Raw genomic sequence first — 17,380 nt, forward strand, 5'->3', positions numbered from 1 at the left:
ACTGAGTGGGCCTTATTCCTTGTCATCAGTTAAATCTTCCTGCTTTCTTAGAGACTGTAGCATGAATGAGCCTAGGAGAATAAGACTTTAGAGTCTGAAAAATGATCTGTAGCTGATACCTTATTATGTCACTAGGCATGAGAGCAGGTTAAGGAAGACAATAGAAAATGCATCAATCACTCTTGGACTCAAAATTATTTCAGTAGCAGCTGGAGCACCACCGCTGCTTTTCCTGTGACTCACAGGCATCTGAGCATAGGGTGAGGCTCCTCCACTGCACACAGTGCTCACCCACAGAGACCCAGTAAAAAGCTGGCAACACCCAGCGTGGTGCCCAGGCACCTGCCACACCCGCAGTCCCCCTGTGCCCTGGCCTGCAGAGTACATGCCCAGGCCACGGAGCTGCTGTCCCTCCCATGACAGCCTGCCTGGTCTCCAGCACTTGGGGTGTCTGTGCATTAACTTATTTGCTTGCTGCCCAGCTATTGAGTACCACTGAGTGGTGACACCACTTTTGGAAGAAGATCCGCTTCCGGATGTAAGCTGGAGCGGCCGGATGAGAGGCTGATGTTGAAGGGCCAGAGAATCCAGGTATGGGGAAGACGGACATGACAACAACACGGTGTGATTAGGGAAACTCAGGGATGAAAAGCCAAGCACTTCTCACTTTTCAGGAATCACGCCAAGCTTACAGTCTGGGCTGGTAATTTTACTAGAATGGGAGAAGTGTGCCTATTCAGAAAACCAGCTGCCTCTTTTTGGGGTCTGCTAAGGTTTTCAGCCTCCTGATTACAAAGACCTTTCCCTTTGAGTTCCATGGCAGAAAACGGGGCACCTGCCCAAGGAGCCAGGGTAGCCTTGAAGAGAGTGTTGTCGCCTTTCTGGGCCAGGGTGGTGACTTGACTCATTCATCTACCTTGCCTAGTTCCTTTGGGATCTTTGGTAGCTGTGAAACCATCATCACCGTCTTAAGTTACCATAATATCCTTCTCCCCTGACCTTTCTCACCCCACCAGAAAGGCAATAAAAGGATGAATCCCTAGGAAATCCTATAGAAATGTTTCTGTTGCAGGTTCGTATAAACATAATTTAGTACATCTGAGTGCTGTCCAATGGATCCTTCTAATGGACCTTTTCCTCCAGGAAATGCTGCCGGGTCTGTGATTCTGTGCTAAATTGGAACTTGTGAGTTAGTGCTACCAAACACATGTTATGGAAAACACAAAGTCTCATCCTTAATGTCACGCTCAAGAATGCACTTAGTGGTTCCTGTGATTGCGCTGTAATTTCTATGCAAGTCGCTGGAGGGTCAGTGATGGGATGCTGACAGTGATACTGAGCAGATAAATAAACCAAAGCAGTCAGTCCACCAGTCTTCAGCCTGTCACCAACTGTGGAGACCAAAGTGGTTCTCTTCCTATTTGGTTCCCACACTGGCCCCTATTCTCTTACTATCCTCTCCCATCTGCTCCAGGCCTTTATTAGACCAAAAATCCCTTTTTGTCGCCCTTCTTTTTTCCTTCCTTCCTTCCTTATAAGTGTTTAATTGAAAACTATATTCATAATTTCTAAAATGTTGATCCACAGACCACCTTCTTGGTAGCATGTGTGCCAGAAAACAAAGGCAAAGAACTGAGCTAGTCACTCAGAGCCTTCCAATTACAAGGAGGTGGAGGCAGGACGTGCAATCTTAGTGTGTACCCAGGTCAGGAGAAAGCCAGAATATTTGAATAGTACTAAAGGCTATAACAGTATGCCCATCTGGTAACCCAGAATTCAGTTCACCCTCCCTCTCTCATTCCCCTTGGAGACCAAAAGCCCTATCCAATTTAGTATTCAGAAAAGTCCAGGGTCTCATGAGAGTCTCTACTTCAGTGAATGAGATTGAGTCTCGTTGACCTGGAGTATGGCTCCTCTTAACCTGGAAACCAGTGAACTAGGAAGATGAGCTATTTGCACCCCCTTGCTCTCCCCCATTATGCAATGCCTAAACACTCCCACTGGGCAAGAACCGAATAGGAGATTCACAGCAGCCACTGCTCCATAGCAATTCTAAAATACACTAGGAGAGAGCAGACATTCTGAGGGGCTCCACCCCTCCAGTCCAGCAGGAATGGTACATTTCTTGAATGGGCCCTGAGTCAGCTCCCTGGAGGTCTTTCACTTGTCTGTGTTCTCCATTGCACTTGGCTCTGCTTTGCTTTTTCATCATTCTCTGAATAGAACATTAGTAAATGACCTCCTTGACAACTGAATAGCCTTCTCAGCCTACTTGCAGGCCCCAAAGTGGTCGAGGGCACCAAGGGTCATTCAAAATACCAAGCAGCCACAGACATTTTTAGGCCAGGCCAGTGGTTCTTTTAAAAACACGGTCAATATCTTCCAGTGAAGATGGCAGAGTAGGTAAACATGGTACTGGCATTCTCCCAACCACATCAACTTGGCTACCACTATTTACCCCTCCCTGTGTCTTTTGGGTGTAGCATTTAAGACATTTACCTTTAAGGTGATTATTTATATATACATATTTGTTGCCATTTTATTTTAAAACTATTTTCCTCTTTTTTTCTTTTCTTCTTCTTAAAGCAAGCCCTTCAACATTTTTTGCAGTACTGGTTTGGTATTAACAAAGTCCTTTAGATTTTTTTTTTTGTAGAAAGCTCTTTATTTCTCCTTCAGTTTTAAATGATAGCCTTGCTGGGTAAAGTAGCCTTGGATGTAGGCCTTGTTTTTCACCACCTTGAGTATTTCACGGCAATCACTTCTGGCCTAAAATGTATCTGTTGAGAAATCAGATGACAGTCTAATTGGAGCTTCCTTGTAGTTAACTACCTGCTTTTCTCCTGCAGCTTTTAGGATTCCCTCCTCATCTTTAAACTTTGTCATTTTAATTATAATTTGTCTTTGTGTAGGCTTCTTTGGGTCCATTTTGTTTGGGACCCTCTGAGCTTCCTGGACTTGTGTGTCTTTTTGTTTCACCAGACTAGGGAGATTTTGGGTCATTATTTCTTCCAATAGATTCTCAAGCCCTTGCTCATTCTCTTCTCCTCTGGCATTCCTGTGATGCAGATGTTATGTTTCATGTTGTTCCAAAGGTTTCTTAAGCTCTCATTATTTTTATTCTTTTTTCTGCTCTTCTTGGTTATTTTTTTCTATCTTGTCTTCCAAATCTTTGATTTGATCCTCTACTTCATCTAACCTACTGTTTATTCCTTCCAGTGTATTATTTATTTCAGATATTGCATTCTTTACTCCTGACTGGTCCTTTGTTATGGTTTCTATATCTTTTTGCATGCTGTTGAGTGGTCTTATAATTATTATTCTAAACTCTCTTTCTGATAAATTGCATGCCTCTATTTCATTTAGTTCTTCTTCTGGAGGATTTTCCTGTCCTTTCATTTGGGGCCTGTTTCTTTTCTTCTCATTTTGGCTGCCTCTTTGTGTTTGTTTCTGTGTATTAGTTAGATCTGCAAAGACTCTGGTACAGTCAGTCCTGTGTCAAATACTGCCTGTGACTGGCTTTGGGCAACCTGTTTGGTGCTGTGAGTGATGCACAGCTTGTGGCTCCCTCTGCTGCTCCTGGTGGTGTGTAGAAAGAACCAAGCTGTGCACCAAGGCTGGCTTTTACTAGCACTGGTCCCAGAGGAGGTTCAGCTAAAGTTTCAAAGCTCTCAGAGATCTGCTTTGGTTATTAAACTTAATCACTGATAAAGCCTCAAGCTGTACTCTGATCCACAGGGTGGGGCTATTGCTTCCCCTCAGGCTGATACCACTTGATGGGGAGTGCTCTGCCTGAGAAGGATGGTTTCTGCAGTATCAGGAATGACTTAGCACAGGGATCCTGGTGTCTATTCATTCAGTTCTCTCCCCAGAGCCACCAGACCCACTCTCCTCATGTGTTTCTAGTCTACTCTGCCCTCCTTCTGCCAGAGCCCAGGGTTAGTGGCTGCAAATGGAATTTTGTGCATTTGCCCTTTAAGAGGCTTTCTGCATCTCTAGCTGTCTCTCCCCACTGCTTTTCAGAGCATGTTTTGGGGGTTCCTTCCCCAATTCTGGTGCTGTAGGCTGGGGAGCCCAGTTTTGGGTTTAAACCCCATACTTCCCAGGGAGAATCCCTGGCCACTAAATAGTCCTCTGGAATATCAGCTGCCACCAATGGAAGCCCAGTCAGCTCTTGCATGGCTCTATACTCCCTACTAGCCTTGTTGTGGTGATATTGTTTCTTCCATGTGTCCTTGGTTATAAGGCTTCCCTCCAGCTAATGTTCAGTTGGTGTTTCAGAATGATTTCTCTACAATTTGGTTGTAATTCCACTTTGGTCCTGGGAGGTGGTGAGTGTAGCTTCCACTTGCTCCTCTGCCATCTTGAGTCTATCTCCTTCATTTTAATATAAGGTGCTGATATCAACCCAAGTGTCCTCTACAGATGATTAAAGAAAAGGTAGCATATATATATAATGTATATGTTCAGTCAAAAAAGAATGAAGTTCTGACACATGCTACAACATGGATGAACCTTGAAGATACCATGCTAAGTGAAATAAACCAGACACAAAAGGACAAATATTGCATGATTTCATTTATGTGAGATATCTAGAAAGGCAAAGTCAGAGACAGAAAGTAGAAGTGAGGCTGTGAATGGAAGGGAGTGGGAAATGGGTGGGTAATGCTTGATGGTTACTGTTTCTGTTACAGTCAATGAAAAAGTTCTGGAGGTGGATGGTGGTGTTGGTTACTCAACAGTGTTAATGTACTTAATGCCACTGAACTGTACACTTAAAATAGTTAAAATGGCAAACATCATGTTACATATATTACCACAATAAAAGAAATCAAATAAGAAGTTAAAAAGAGGGAGAAATAAGCTAACTTTGAAAGGGAAAAGTGCTACAACCTTCAAAGCACTTATAGTTCATGAGGCTATAAACATGGCATACCTGAAAAAAAAAAAAAAGAAGAGCTGGTAATGACATTAGTCTGAAAATCCTTTCCAGGTGCAGCCTCCTTTTCCTCCAGCACTTTTGTACCCTTTGTTTCCTTCAGGACACAGCTTGGGATCATTCTTCCCAGGCCCCCACCCCCTATTTCCGTTCCCACAGCTCTCCTACCTATACATGGCTCTACCTGCCCTGTCCTTCCCCAGGTGCCTGCTGCACCACAACTGACACTGCACCTCTTCTTCACTTGTGTGTGGCTCTTTGTCAACTGTCTTAACCCCTCAACAACGAGGTGCTGTATCTTCCCCTGCTTTATTGCTGCCCTCTTCCCCAAGTCCCAGACTCGGGATGAGTCAAAATGGGTGCTTGAAGATGATTCCTCCCAGCATTTCTTGCCATGAGGGACTAAAAGCACAAAGGACCTGGTTGCATCATGTTCTGGACCTGGGTTTTGCAAACTTTTTAAACTTCTACTCTACTCACTACAAATATATCTTACCTTGTGACCCAGAACACATACACATACAGTTTTATGAAATGACACTTACCATTATTATATGTTGGTGCAACCTTAGATTTCTGATTTGACTTCTTAAAACTGCTTGTAGATACATGGAGTTTTTCTGCAATATTTTATTTCTTGAAATTGCCCATTAAAAGAAAAACAAAAAGACTGACATTTTTCTGTTTGGTGAACTGATATTACATTTACATTTTCAAATAGCCTTCAGAGTTTCCCTTATAATTCAATCCAGAGTCATCACTCCCTATGGGATCCATTGGCACTGAGAATTAAGGCATGTAGGGGTCTTGCTTGCTGACAACCATCTGCCCAGCTTTCTGCCTCAACACTACAGCACAGTGGGATTAGTGGAGATAACATTACATTGATTTTTGTAACCCATGAATTTTTGTTTAAAGAAACATCGTTATTTGAAGACTGGATCATGCTTGGGTGTGTCCACTGTTGGCCACTAGGGGGAGCTAGTAGGTCAGGCTGCGCAGATGAATCTTGTAAACTGTCCAAGGGCTTGGAGAAGAGCTCCCAGTGCTAGTGGGGACCTCAGGATGCCCATGCAGGCTCCCACATCCTTTAATAAGGCCCCCACAGAGGGACATATATCTCTTTAGTAGGTTTGAACGAACTTTTCCTAGTTTATTGTCCTGGGGGAACGATTTAAACTGTTGTGTGCTTGTTATTGGATTTTGGCTCAGTACTCAGATCTTCTTCCTCCTGCAGCAGCACAGAACTCACCTCTTTTTGTCCTTCACATTTGTGACCGACTGCTTTGAGTCTTGTCAACATCTTGTAGACACTGCCTCACTGTGCAGAAAACCCTACTGTGCCAGGAACCATGCCCTTAGGAGTTAGCCTTTAAGTAACTGCCAGACATGGACCCGGAACAATTTCATGGACAAGAATTCAGAAATGATTGTGGAGTCCCTCTGCGGGCCACAGGAAGTAGCCCGTGGTGAAAATCAGGCTCGCCTGCTAAGAGCTGAAGGGGATTCTAACACAACTCACGCCAATGTCCTCTTTGATTCCATCAGTGGGAGCCAAGGCTGTGCAGGTCCAATTCCCCTGCCTTCCACTCTCTAGTGGAGGGTCCTGAGGGAGGGCAAGCTGGAGAAACTGGGCTCCTCCCTGATGCTCCTCAATAAGAGCACCTGAAACTTGCTCCCCACACTCTCATGATAAGGCTCTTTTCTCCCAGCTGTTTTGGACCACTACCCCCTGGCTTCCAGGTTACCATTTTGTGTCCACTGCTTAAGTTCACTGTCACTGGGTACTCTGTGGCAGATAACACTAGCCAGGGGTAGCCCACAGCAACAGTTAAGGCCTCCGCCATGGAAAAGGCTCTGCAAGATGTAGTTATCAGATGTAACTATCTCCACCCTTTCCCACGGGTACTTAAGGAGGTTAATAGAAATGTAGCTCTTGAATATGCTCCAAAATCCTGGTTAGAACTACTACCAGGTGTGGGGGAGGAGCTCACTATGACGCCTTTATTGCATTTTATTGCTCCAAACCTTTTGTTTATAACCAAACACTCTGGCATGTGGCTTTGCAATTCTTCTCACCGAAGAGTCAGGATTTGTTTCCCAATCTCCTTGAATCCTGGCTGGCCTCATAACTTGCTTGGGCCAATAGAATGTCATGGAAATGAAGAGGTGCCAGTCTTGAGCCTAAATCTCAAGGAGCCTTGTCCACTTGTTTTCCTTGTGTCTTCGTGATAGCCACGAGAATGTGCTTAGGCTATTTAGATGCAAGATCAGAGTCATGTGGAATTAAGCTGAATTGCCTCTGCTCCCTAGAACAGCTGACAGCCGGGAGTGAGAGTGGCCAAGGTCAGCAGAGCCACTTCACTAACTACCCGGATGGGTAGTGAATGCTTGTTGTAAGTCACTGAGGCTTTCAGGGCTGTGTTACACAGCGTTACTGTGGCCATAGTTAACTGACATGCCTCCTCAGACATTAGAGAATGATGCACCCCTCGAAGAAATTACTGTATTAGAAGCCACTTTCACCTTCAAATAAAATGGGCTCCTGCAAACTGTTTTCTTCACTTCCATTGCTTGGAGCTGAGAGCTGAGTATCTTCCACTGATCTTCAACTATAGATATGTTTACTATTATGGTAGAAACCAGAGAATGAGCACAAGAATCGAACGTCATTTTTTATTAGGTATCAAGTGAACATAGGTGGGAGAAGCAAAGCCAAGAAAAGTGATCCCTGCTTTTATTTCCATTGACTTCGGATAATATGGGGCTTCCTACCCAGATGGAGGTTGTTTGTACCAGTTAACACTGCTCATGTTGGCAGCTGGAAAAAGTCCTGTACATATAGAGGTCAGTGTACGTAAAAATCATTGAAAGGTCATCTTTATAAAACTCATTGGTGGGTAATGGCAGTGTTTGGCTCCCCTAATTTCAATGTGGATTAGAGGCACAGATAAGAATCTAGCAAAACAAGTTCATGGATCAAAGTCTGTTGTGCTTTAGCAATCGTAGGATTATTGGCCTTTCAAGCTGGAGTCACTAAACTCTGATGCAGAAAGGTAAATAAAAGTACTGTTCTACCTTTCTAAATGTGGTACAGACCAGACCATATAGCAGGGGGTTTTATGCTAGTCGCTAAGCTCCTGGCTATTTGATTATATATTTGGTCATAGATCCTGACAATGATTGAATGAAGCATGTGGATGGACTTCATTAATGTTCTCTGGTCATCCAAGGCCTGCTGTCAATCAGTGTCAGCAAGTGTACTTTCTAAAAGTGAATCTTGTCTCTCAGAGGTGAATTTATAGTTGGGGGAGGATATAAACAAGTTGCCTCCAAATTCCCAGTGAAACACTGATTTTTCCACCCTCTTCTTATTCATCTCAATTCAGCCTCTGATCCCAGAGCTACAGACATACAAACTACATGCCTTTGGGCAGGAGATCCCTTGAGTTGGTTCCTGGCCCCATGGCCCGCTGTGGCCTTCCATCACAGATGCCTCTCTCAGACCTTGGCACGAGCATCCAGAGTGACCACTGTCCTGACTGTGAAGAGAAACCATTGTGTGCCTCTGCCCAGAGGCAGAACAAGGACACAGAGATGGGATTCAGAGGCAGCAGCTGAGACAGTCGTGATGCTGCACACTCTCTCCTCTGTATCTCACTGGGGTTTTGGGACCGGACCGTGATCTGTAAATGAGCATTCATGAGAGAGTGAGCCGACACAAAGAGACTCAGTGGGATAACCATAAAGATTTCCTTTCTTTCTAAGTGTAATATGTGGGTCATTTTTTTTACACAACAGCTGTGATTGAAATAATGTCCTCTGGTTGTATTCTAAAACCCAATTCTGGATACATGCAGCATTATAAACACTTGATATATTGTACAAACTGTAGAAAGAAAGATTTGCCATTAAATAATTGCATCTTTGTAAGATTCAGTTTTAAATTGGGGAGCTAAAGGGCCACAGAAAACTGGCTAACTGTAAGGCTTAGTCACTGGGAAGTGCAAACAAACAAAACCCCACGAAGAATCAGACTCCAAGGATGCCTAGCCAGCAGGTACCTGCGTGTGGCTGAGATAAGGGGAGTCTACTTATAATACTTACTACTCCTTCCCTTTGGGCAGCGGTTCTCTGGACCAGCAGCAGCACCACACCTGGGAACTTGTTGGAAATGCCCATTCTTGGGCCTCTTCCCAGACCCCTGAGTCAGAAACTGGGGTGGGGCCTAGCAATCTGTGTTGTCACAACTCCCTGGGGGATTATGATGTGAATTCGAATTTAAGAACTGCATGTTTGTAAGATACAATCTGCCTGACAATATACATAGTAAATGGCTATGCTTCCCAAAGAGATTTAGTCCTTCATGCCTTAAGCTATCTATGTAACGTATTACCCCCTCTCCTGTTACCTACGATGGTACTGATACATACCATCCTCAGGAAAATGAGGAGAAGCATCATTCAAATACTTTTCAGTGTTCTGTGATTGAGGTCCCAGTGCCAGGGTCCTCGCTGGCCACGAGTCACTATCTTAGCCATCTGGTGACAGCAGTACCCTCTTCCTAAAACCAATTTCTACATCAATAAAAAAAAAACCTAAGTTATGCTGTGGTAACAAGTCACTCACAGACTTCCCCAACTTAACGTGACAAAGGTTTATTTCTTGCTCATGATACACCTGTAAGACAAATCAGCAAGGGAACTCTACTCTACAGTCACTCAGGAACCCAGGCTGATGCGAAGTCCATCTCAACACTTGCTTCCATGAGCACCATGATGGTGAGCCGCACACTCGCTTTTCTTTTTTAAGATTTTATTTTAGAGAGAAGGGAAGGGAGGAAAACAGGGACAGAAACATAAATGTGCAAGAGATATAGCAATGGGCTGCCTCTCATGCCCTCAACTGGGGACCTGGCCCACAACCCAGGCATGTGCCCTAACCAGGAATCGGACCAGTGACCTTTTGGTTTGTGGTCTGGCACTCAATCCACTGAGCCACGTTAACTAGGGCTGCATACTGGCTTTTAAAGCTCCGACTTGGAATTGACTCGTGTCACATCCACTAATGGTTCATTGGCAAGACAAGTCATATGGCCAGGCCTAACTTCAAAAGTAGGCGGGTAGAGCCCTGGCCAGGTAGCTCAGTTGGTTAGTGTCACTCCATACGCCAAGGTTGTGGGTTCAATCTCCAGCAAGGGTACATATAAACACAACCAAAGAATGCATAAGTGGAACAACAAATCGATGTCTCTCTCTCTCCAATAAATAAAAATTTGAAGAGTAGGTGGTAGTACCCAGAAAAAGAACTGGAGTATCTGAGAACAGCCTAAATTACTACTATCCAATGTTATACATGGACCACAATAGCCATTGTAGGCAAAGCTGTGTATTAACAGTAAAAAAAAGGCAAGGCCAACACATCTCAGTTTTATATTCATTATCTCTTTGTTCCCACTGATCTTCAAATCAAAAAAATCTAAACCTTCCTTCCAAGAAGGTCTTTTCTGCCCAAACGTTTTCATTTTTTATATTAAAAAAAAGACATTAATATACACACAGGAAAATGCACAAAGCTTGACTATACAGTTTGATGAATCACCACAAAGTGAACATAACAGTGTAGTTACCTCAAGGCTAAGAAACAGATCACTACCAGGCACTCACCAGCCCCTCACAAGGCTCCTTCCCAGTCATCTCTTCCCCCTTTCCTAATGGTAACACTCTCCTGACTTCCAACACCATACTTCAATTATTGTTTTACAATCATTCACTCAACTAGTATGTATCAGCCAGGCACCGGTCCAGGCAGCTGGTGTTACAGACCCAGGCACAATAGCTGATCTTAGTGAGCTTCCTATAGAAAGACTGGCTTTTCAGGGGCAGTGGAAGAAACATATTTGGACAGGGTTGGGTCATGAGCTCTCTGAACGCTCAGGGGCGCAACCAAATTAATGAATGTCGTCTTTATTACCTGTTAATTTAAGCACATTCAGTATTTCATGACAGAGCAGATGAGATCATAGCCAGAATCTCTTTGCTGCTTGGCATGACAAGTAAGTGGCCCGCCCAGCTGCCACTTGGTTACCTACAGCCAAGCTTCACACATGTTGAGCTGATACCACGGCAGCAAGGCGCCTCCTGCTCATCTGCAGCTCAGGTGTTTGTCTTTCTTCCCTTCATATGGCCTCGCCCTTTCAGGTGGGTCTAGGGCTGGGCTAACTGGATCTTTCAGGGCTGGGGAATGAGGAACGAGTGTAAAATTTGTTTTGGCCCAAACACCACACTGGCATTTGGTTTTAGGAATATTCCTTTGCAGCTTCCATTATCTGAAAATTAGGAATATAGTCCCCGCTTTCTTGCCTATTAAGTGACTAAAGGTCTTCATGGAGAGGCAGTGGGCAACTGATTTCCTAAAATGCCAGCTCCTCCCCAAATGTCCTCAAAACCAGACCTATCTGTACAAGCACGCACCCATAAAACATGGTGTTTTGCTTTCCAGCTTCTCTACAAAATTCCTGCCAAGATTCAGGACAGGTGTCTAGGGACATCATTAGAAATGCTGACTAATTCCATCTTTCACACTTGATGTGCTGATTGTGACTTCCCAATCCCTCCCCACAGGAAATAGCCAGTGACTTTGGTGGGGAGGGAGTAAGTGTGAGCAGCTCTGGGACACTGTGGCCAATGATTCAGCCACATCCTTTTGTGGTAATCATTTCCAGCAAGATGTACTTTAAATATATTTTTATAATCAGCTGGCTTCTAAATTACAGCCATGCTAAATAAGAATGGAGTTAACATATGATTAGTAATTTCCTTATGGCACAAAGTTGAATTAGATAGTCCCTGGTTAAGGCTAGGGCTTAAAAAAAAATGTGCTTTCAGTAAAAAAAAAAAAAAAAAAAAAAAAAAAAGAAAACTGCCTTTATTCCAAAGCCAAAGCAACGGGTCACGGCCTTCTTCCTGTGTAGGAACAGTCCTGCTTCACAAGGACAAGGAGGAAGGAAAAGATTAACTTACGAAAATACTCCCAGAGCTGTCTGCCTGCTCAGCTGCTGTCACTCATGTACTGAGCCACCTCCAGGGATGTTCCTTATATATGCAGAGTCCCAGAGCTAAAGAACCGTCCTCTGCAGGGTGGTGCCCAGAACTGGCATTTTTACCAGCTCCTTCAGGAAATTCCTATGCATGCTGTGAAGGGGAAAGCTCACACAAAGTACCACAAAAATAAAAATATCTCTGCTTGCAGCTGGGCTTCCCCTCAAGAAGACCCATGAGCATTTAAAGAAAATTATGGTGACTCTGCTCATTATTTACCTTGAGGAGAAAATTCAGTTTTCTTACCTGATTCTGTTTGCATTATCATACACCTGCAGTGTTCCATGTTACATACGTGAGGAATAAAATTATTCTCATTGGAGTATTGGAAACTTATAGATAGGGACCCAACATGTAATTTATTTTGGGGACTAGCACTAGAAAAGTGTATTCTGGGTAACTTTCTCCAGAAGCAAGGCCCTCCCTCATGGTAAGTATGGATTTTAATCCATTTAGTCCTAATGGCAGGACACGTTGCCAGTTTTTCTTCATTAACATTAAAATCTCAAAGTTCCCATTGCTCTATTCCTTTTGTCTTGGGGTGAAGCCTGACCTTCAGCTTCCTAATTTTCAGGGCAAGAGTGCCTGGAAAAAGGACTCTCTGTCGCTTACAGGTTAAGGCTTCTCTTCACTGAGGCTGGAAAATGAAATCAGGAGTCTCCAGCCCTCTGCTGGTCTCTCTTGGGGACCTTGCCCAAGTACCCCACAACAAATTTCCTTATGGATTTGTGCCTCAAAAAAATCAGAACTGTGCCATGGGGGCAATTAGGCTGGTCTATACAGTGTGCCAAGATCCCAGAATAAAAACGTCCAAAGTGCCTAGTGTTAGCAGAGCCAACGGGGCACTAGGCAGCATACACCACCCAGAAGTCAGATGTCTACTGAATAAGACCTCATCACTGCATGCTATCACTCCATGTTATCCATTTGTTTTCTTTTGCAAAATTTAGCACAAGAAATCTGAAATGCAGCACAGATATGGGAATTCGTTTTCTCCAGAAACGACAATATTGCCTTCCTTTCTCAAATGGAACAAAGAAAATTCCCAAACCACAAACCACCTGAGCTACAGCCCTCCTTGCTCAAAAGGCATGCTGTGCCATCAAGGGGGAAAAACTCCCAGCCCTGCTTTCCTTCAAACACAAACACTCTTCTGGCTTTAATTTATTTGTGCTATTGCAGATCTGATGGAACTCAGCCTTGAATAGGTATCTGAACCAAAGTTTAGCCCAAATCCCAGAGCTGGCAGATCTGTCCCAGGAGGGAAAGAGGTGCTCGTGACTCCAGTCAGCTGTGACCTTGTTTTCACGGTTCATGGAAGAGGATGGCCCTTCCTCCCCAGAGGCACCGGCGTGAACTGAGAGAGTGTCTGTTACTGCCCCATGATGGCCTGAATTGTCAGCAATGCTTTCTCTGCACCTCCAACATTTTTCTCTAAAAGATGCAAATGCCTGAGCTCATGAAAACAGGCTTTCCAGTACAAGCACTGTGATGACACACACACCTGTCGGAAAAATCTAGTCTCTAGCCTCTCCTTGAGCTCGGTAATGAATGAATAAATGAAAGGAAGGAAGGAGGGGGAGAAAGAAAAGGAAGAAAGGTTTAAAAAAGCCTCACTGATATTTTTGCAGTGTGTCTGGCTCTCACAAATGACCTGGGTTAAAAACCCACTATCAGCAACTCGCACACCTAGTGTGCATTTTGGCCACCATGCTTCTTCATTTTAACGAGAGGGAGTTGATCCCCTATACTTTTTAAAAAGGACCAGAAAACAGGTGCTGCTGGGCCAAGAGCAGTCTGAAATATAAAAAGGTCTGCCTAGCTTCATCTCTCATTTCTCATCGTGACGTGTTTCAACCAGTACCCAGCAGTTGCACTCAAAATTAGAACTGAGGTCTAGTGCTTCTGCACGTGCGAAGAATCAGCTCACTGGCTCCCCTTGGAGATTACCTGACTGATGAACTGTTTGCCTAAGAAGGTCTTAAATTTCAGACTCGTGACGTGCAACCTGAGTAATGAGCAGCGCTGTGGTGCTCTCAGAGGATGTTTTCTCTTGTTGGAGTGCAGGACCAGCGGACCTGGCACTCAGCCTCCCCGCGCAACCCATCCGTCTTGCTTGCGCTGCCACTGCTGAAAGTCAGCAAGATTGGGGCAGAGAGCTGTCAGAGATGAAGCAGGGACGAGCAAAGAGCTTAATAAAATTTTATTTTGAAAATATGGCAAGAGTCTAAGGCACTTCAAACATTTAAATACATATAAGACCAAAGTAAATGTGACATGGTATAAAGGAATCCATAAATATACGGAGAACTACACTATGTTTCTCTAGAGGCAAATATATGACCAATTCCTCTAACACAATTCAACCTTTATTATTAGATATAGAGTTGTGCAATTATTAATAAAAATATGGTACTGTTACATGTAGTTCTTCATGTCTTTTATTACCATGGAATATAAAAGTTAAAAATACTGTGTCAATTTTATATAGATACCTTTTATATAAAGTCATATAATACATCCACCCAGATAAAACCAACTGAAAAGACTTCCTTGTGTAGTGTTGTATTTTTTTTAGAGTCCCATCTTTTAATTTTAACCCAGAAACCTACCAGCCCAGGCCCAAGTTGCTGATGATCAACGTCATCTCAATTTACATATTTTAAAATAATAAACACAAAAGAAAAATCAACAAAACCATCCTGGAATGAAATTTTTTAAGAGCTTTCCAATGGTTCCACGTTAGTAAATATAAATACTTGTGGAAAAATTTAAAACACCATGCCAATGAGAACCTGACACTTCTCAGCAGTGGTGGCGGCAGCAGGGGGTGGAGGAGAGAAGAAATAGAAGTTGCCTGCTCCGGTCCGATTACAGTTTCCTACAACTGTACATAATGGAGCAGGGACTCCACAGCAACAGTGACTGGGGGCAAGTGTGCCCTACACAGAGGGAAGGTGGCCAGCAGAGGCAGTGTGTGACCACTGGCAATCTCTTGCTGGCTCAGCTTCCACTGTGACAGCTCCAATTTTCAGTCCTTGGCTTTATGAATTCCGTTTGCTGGCGAGCTCAGGCATAATATGTATACATTCAGTACCTGTCAGCCCAACAGGAACAATTAGCAGCTTAATGGTGGCATGTAAATGGGCGGCTATTTGAACATGATCAGTCATATGAACCTCGGTGGGTGGGACCGGGAGATGTCTTCCTTCCAAGCCTAGGGGTGCCCTAGAGACCAGGAAAGGAAAAAACTGGGGGTTAATAAGTGACCTCAGGCTGCTGTGTCCTCTCTGACACAGGAACTTTGTCCGCCACAACTGACAAACACCCATGAGCCAGAGGGAGGGGAGCTGGACCACAGAACACAGGTCCACCAGGAGGAGGCGCTCAGGAGCCAGCCGGGCTCAGCTGGGTCATGTCCAGCTGTCCTGGAAAGTCAACTTCCTGCTAGGAGTGGACTCTGGGACCACAGGTTGCTACTCTCACTCTCTGTATTAGGAACTACGCCAGGAACATGGCGATGTGCATTCGTGGGTTCAGGATATGCCATTTGAGTAATTCTACCCAGAATAAGCCCTTCATGTGAGGGTGTGAGTGTCTGTCTCCTGAGGACAAACAGGTCCAGTCTCTGCTGCACTAACGGTTAGCACGCAAGGCCTTCTGGGTGAGGTAAAAGTGACAGACTCTTATGTTCCAGACTAAAACTCCCATTTTCAGAATCATCGTAAAACCTGTGCCTCTTGTCAACTCCCAGAGGAAGGGGGCCCACCAGTCTGGGGGATTTCAGCCTGTTAACAAATGCCAAGTGCACAACACTGACCGGAGACTGGGCTTTGGCGAAGTTGACGTGGGCATAGAGGAGAACGGCGATGTCCTTGTGCCCGGCTTCCAGAGCGATCGAGAGCGCGGTGCTGCCATCCTTCAGGTGAAAAGAACAACCCATGTTGGATTTTGCAAATTTCCAGATGGCCAAAAGGCAACAAAACAAAACACCCTGCAATAATTGATATGGACCCCCAAATCTAGTCATTTGTTCTGTCCCTTCGGGAACTCTCCTGCACCTCTCTGTACTAAGCCCTACAGATACAAGGATGAATGAGGCACAGCCTCCCACCCTAAGGAAATCACAGTCCAGCGGACAGTCGCCCCAGTTCCTCCGACTTTGCCTCACAGTGGTTAGTGAGCAGGTCTGTGGATCCTCAGCACATACAGGAGGATTTCTCGCTCAACCACCGTGCCCACGAGTAGGGGGCAGCAGGGGATGACGGTGTTAGAAACATATTTTAGTTTTTTTTTCTCATAATTACAAATGAGCAGGCCTGTGCCATAATCTACGTTTTGACATCCTGCAATATGCCAAAGATCTCAGTTTTCCTCCTGGGGAGAGAGCTGGGCCTACATCCCTAACCACCTCCGTGGACCGCTTCGAGTAACATCAACGTGGAAGCACTGACGCCTGCTGGCTTGCAGAATCGTTTCATATGGGAATATGAGGGAAACTAATATGGGAAGGAAAAACTGTCAATTAAACGTTTGGTTTCCATTAAACTGCAGGAATTTAGATGTATATTAAGGAGCATCAAGGCAAAAAACAGCACAGTTTGTTTCCTGTGTAGTTTTGGAATAAGGATTCCCTTTGGGTGGCTAGCTGCTGAAAACAACTTGCGTGTGGTTTGAATCTCATGGTCCCTCCCTCCCACTCTGCATTCTGGGAGGCCAGCTGCATGCCCTCCTGCTCCTTTGAGGATAAGGAAGTAGACAATTAGCTGAGGTGACTGCAAGTCACTGTGGCTCTCTGGCCCCTTATTACTATATCCACAAGCTGTTCTTTGCTGAGAGAGAGTAGAAGTAAAAGCCAACAAACAAACACAAGATACACAAACGAGCTGCTCTTGAGGGAAGAAGGTTGGAAACTCTCCCTCTGCTCCAGCGTGAGGGAGGGAACTTGGTCTGACTGCAGCTCAGGCTCCTGTGGAGTCTGCTGCTGGGGGAGGTGCTCGGCACTTCCTGCCAGCAAGACCTGCACTGAGGTGCTCTTCCCGCTGACTGGGGCCTGCAGGGACCTGGCCTGCGCTGCACAGGAGGATGTTTTCCCTCTAACTTCTCCGTATTTTAAGTTAAAGGAAGCTCTGGTCCAAACGTGTGCTTCACAGAGATAAAACTTTCAAACGCAGACTGAACCCAGCCCAACCTCTATGACCTTTGGACCTTTCAACCCTGTCCCCACCCAAATGTTAGTTCCTGTGTCTTCCCCTTTGGCCCGCAGACATCCAGAAGAGCAGCTTTCCTTAGGATGTTTCGCAGTCAAGGTGTTATCTGTGCATAGGACAGCCTAGGGCCT

General features: G+C 44.7%; 1 protein-coding gene across 3 annotated transcripts in view; it reads right to left on the bottom strand.

Annotated features, from left to right (window-relative positions):
• Nucleotides 1–14,227: 14,227 nt before the first annotated feature.
• Nucleotides 14,228–17,380, bottom strand: part of KANK1 (KN motif and ankyrin repeat domains 1) — a 130,021-nt gene continuing 126,868 nt past the window's right edge. For all 3 annotated transcript variants that reach the window (XM_090274144.1, XM_090274143.1, XM_090274145.1), the window contains 2 exons: nucleotides 15,860–15,958; nucleotides 14,228–15,267 (listed from right to left, as the gene is read on the bottom strand). In XM_090274144.1, the coding sequence (XP_090130270.1) occupies nucleotides 15,205–15,267; nucleotides 15,860–15,958 (162 nt within the window). In that variant the 3' untranslated portion in view covers nucleotides 14,228–15,204. The remainder of the gene's footprint in view (nucleotides 15,268–15,859; nucleotides 15,959–17,380) is intronic.

This window comes from Furipterus horrens, unplaced genomic scaffold (genome assembly GCF_987537825.1).
Source record: "Furipterus horrens unplaced genomic scaffold, mFurHor1.1.pri manual_scaffold_4, whole genome shotgun sequence".
NCBI classification, from domain to species: Eukaryota; Metazoa; Chordata; class Mammalia; order Chiroptera; family Furipteridae; genus Furipterus; species Furipterus horrens.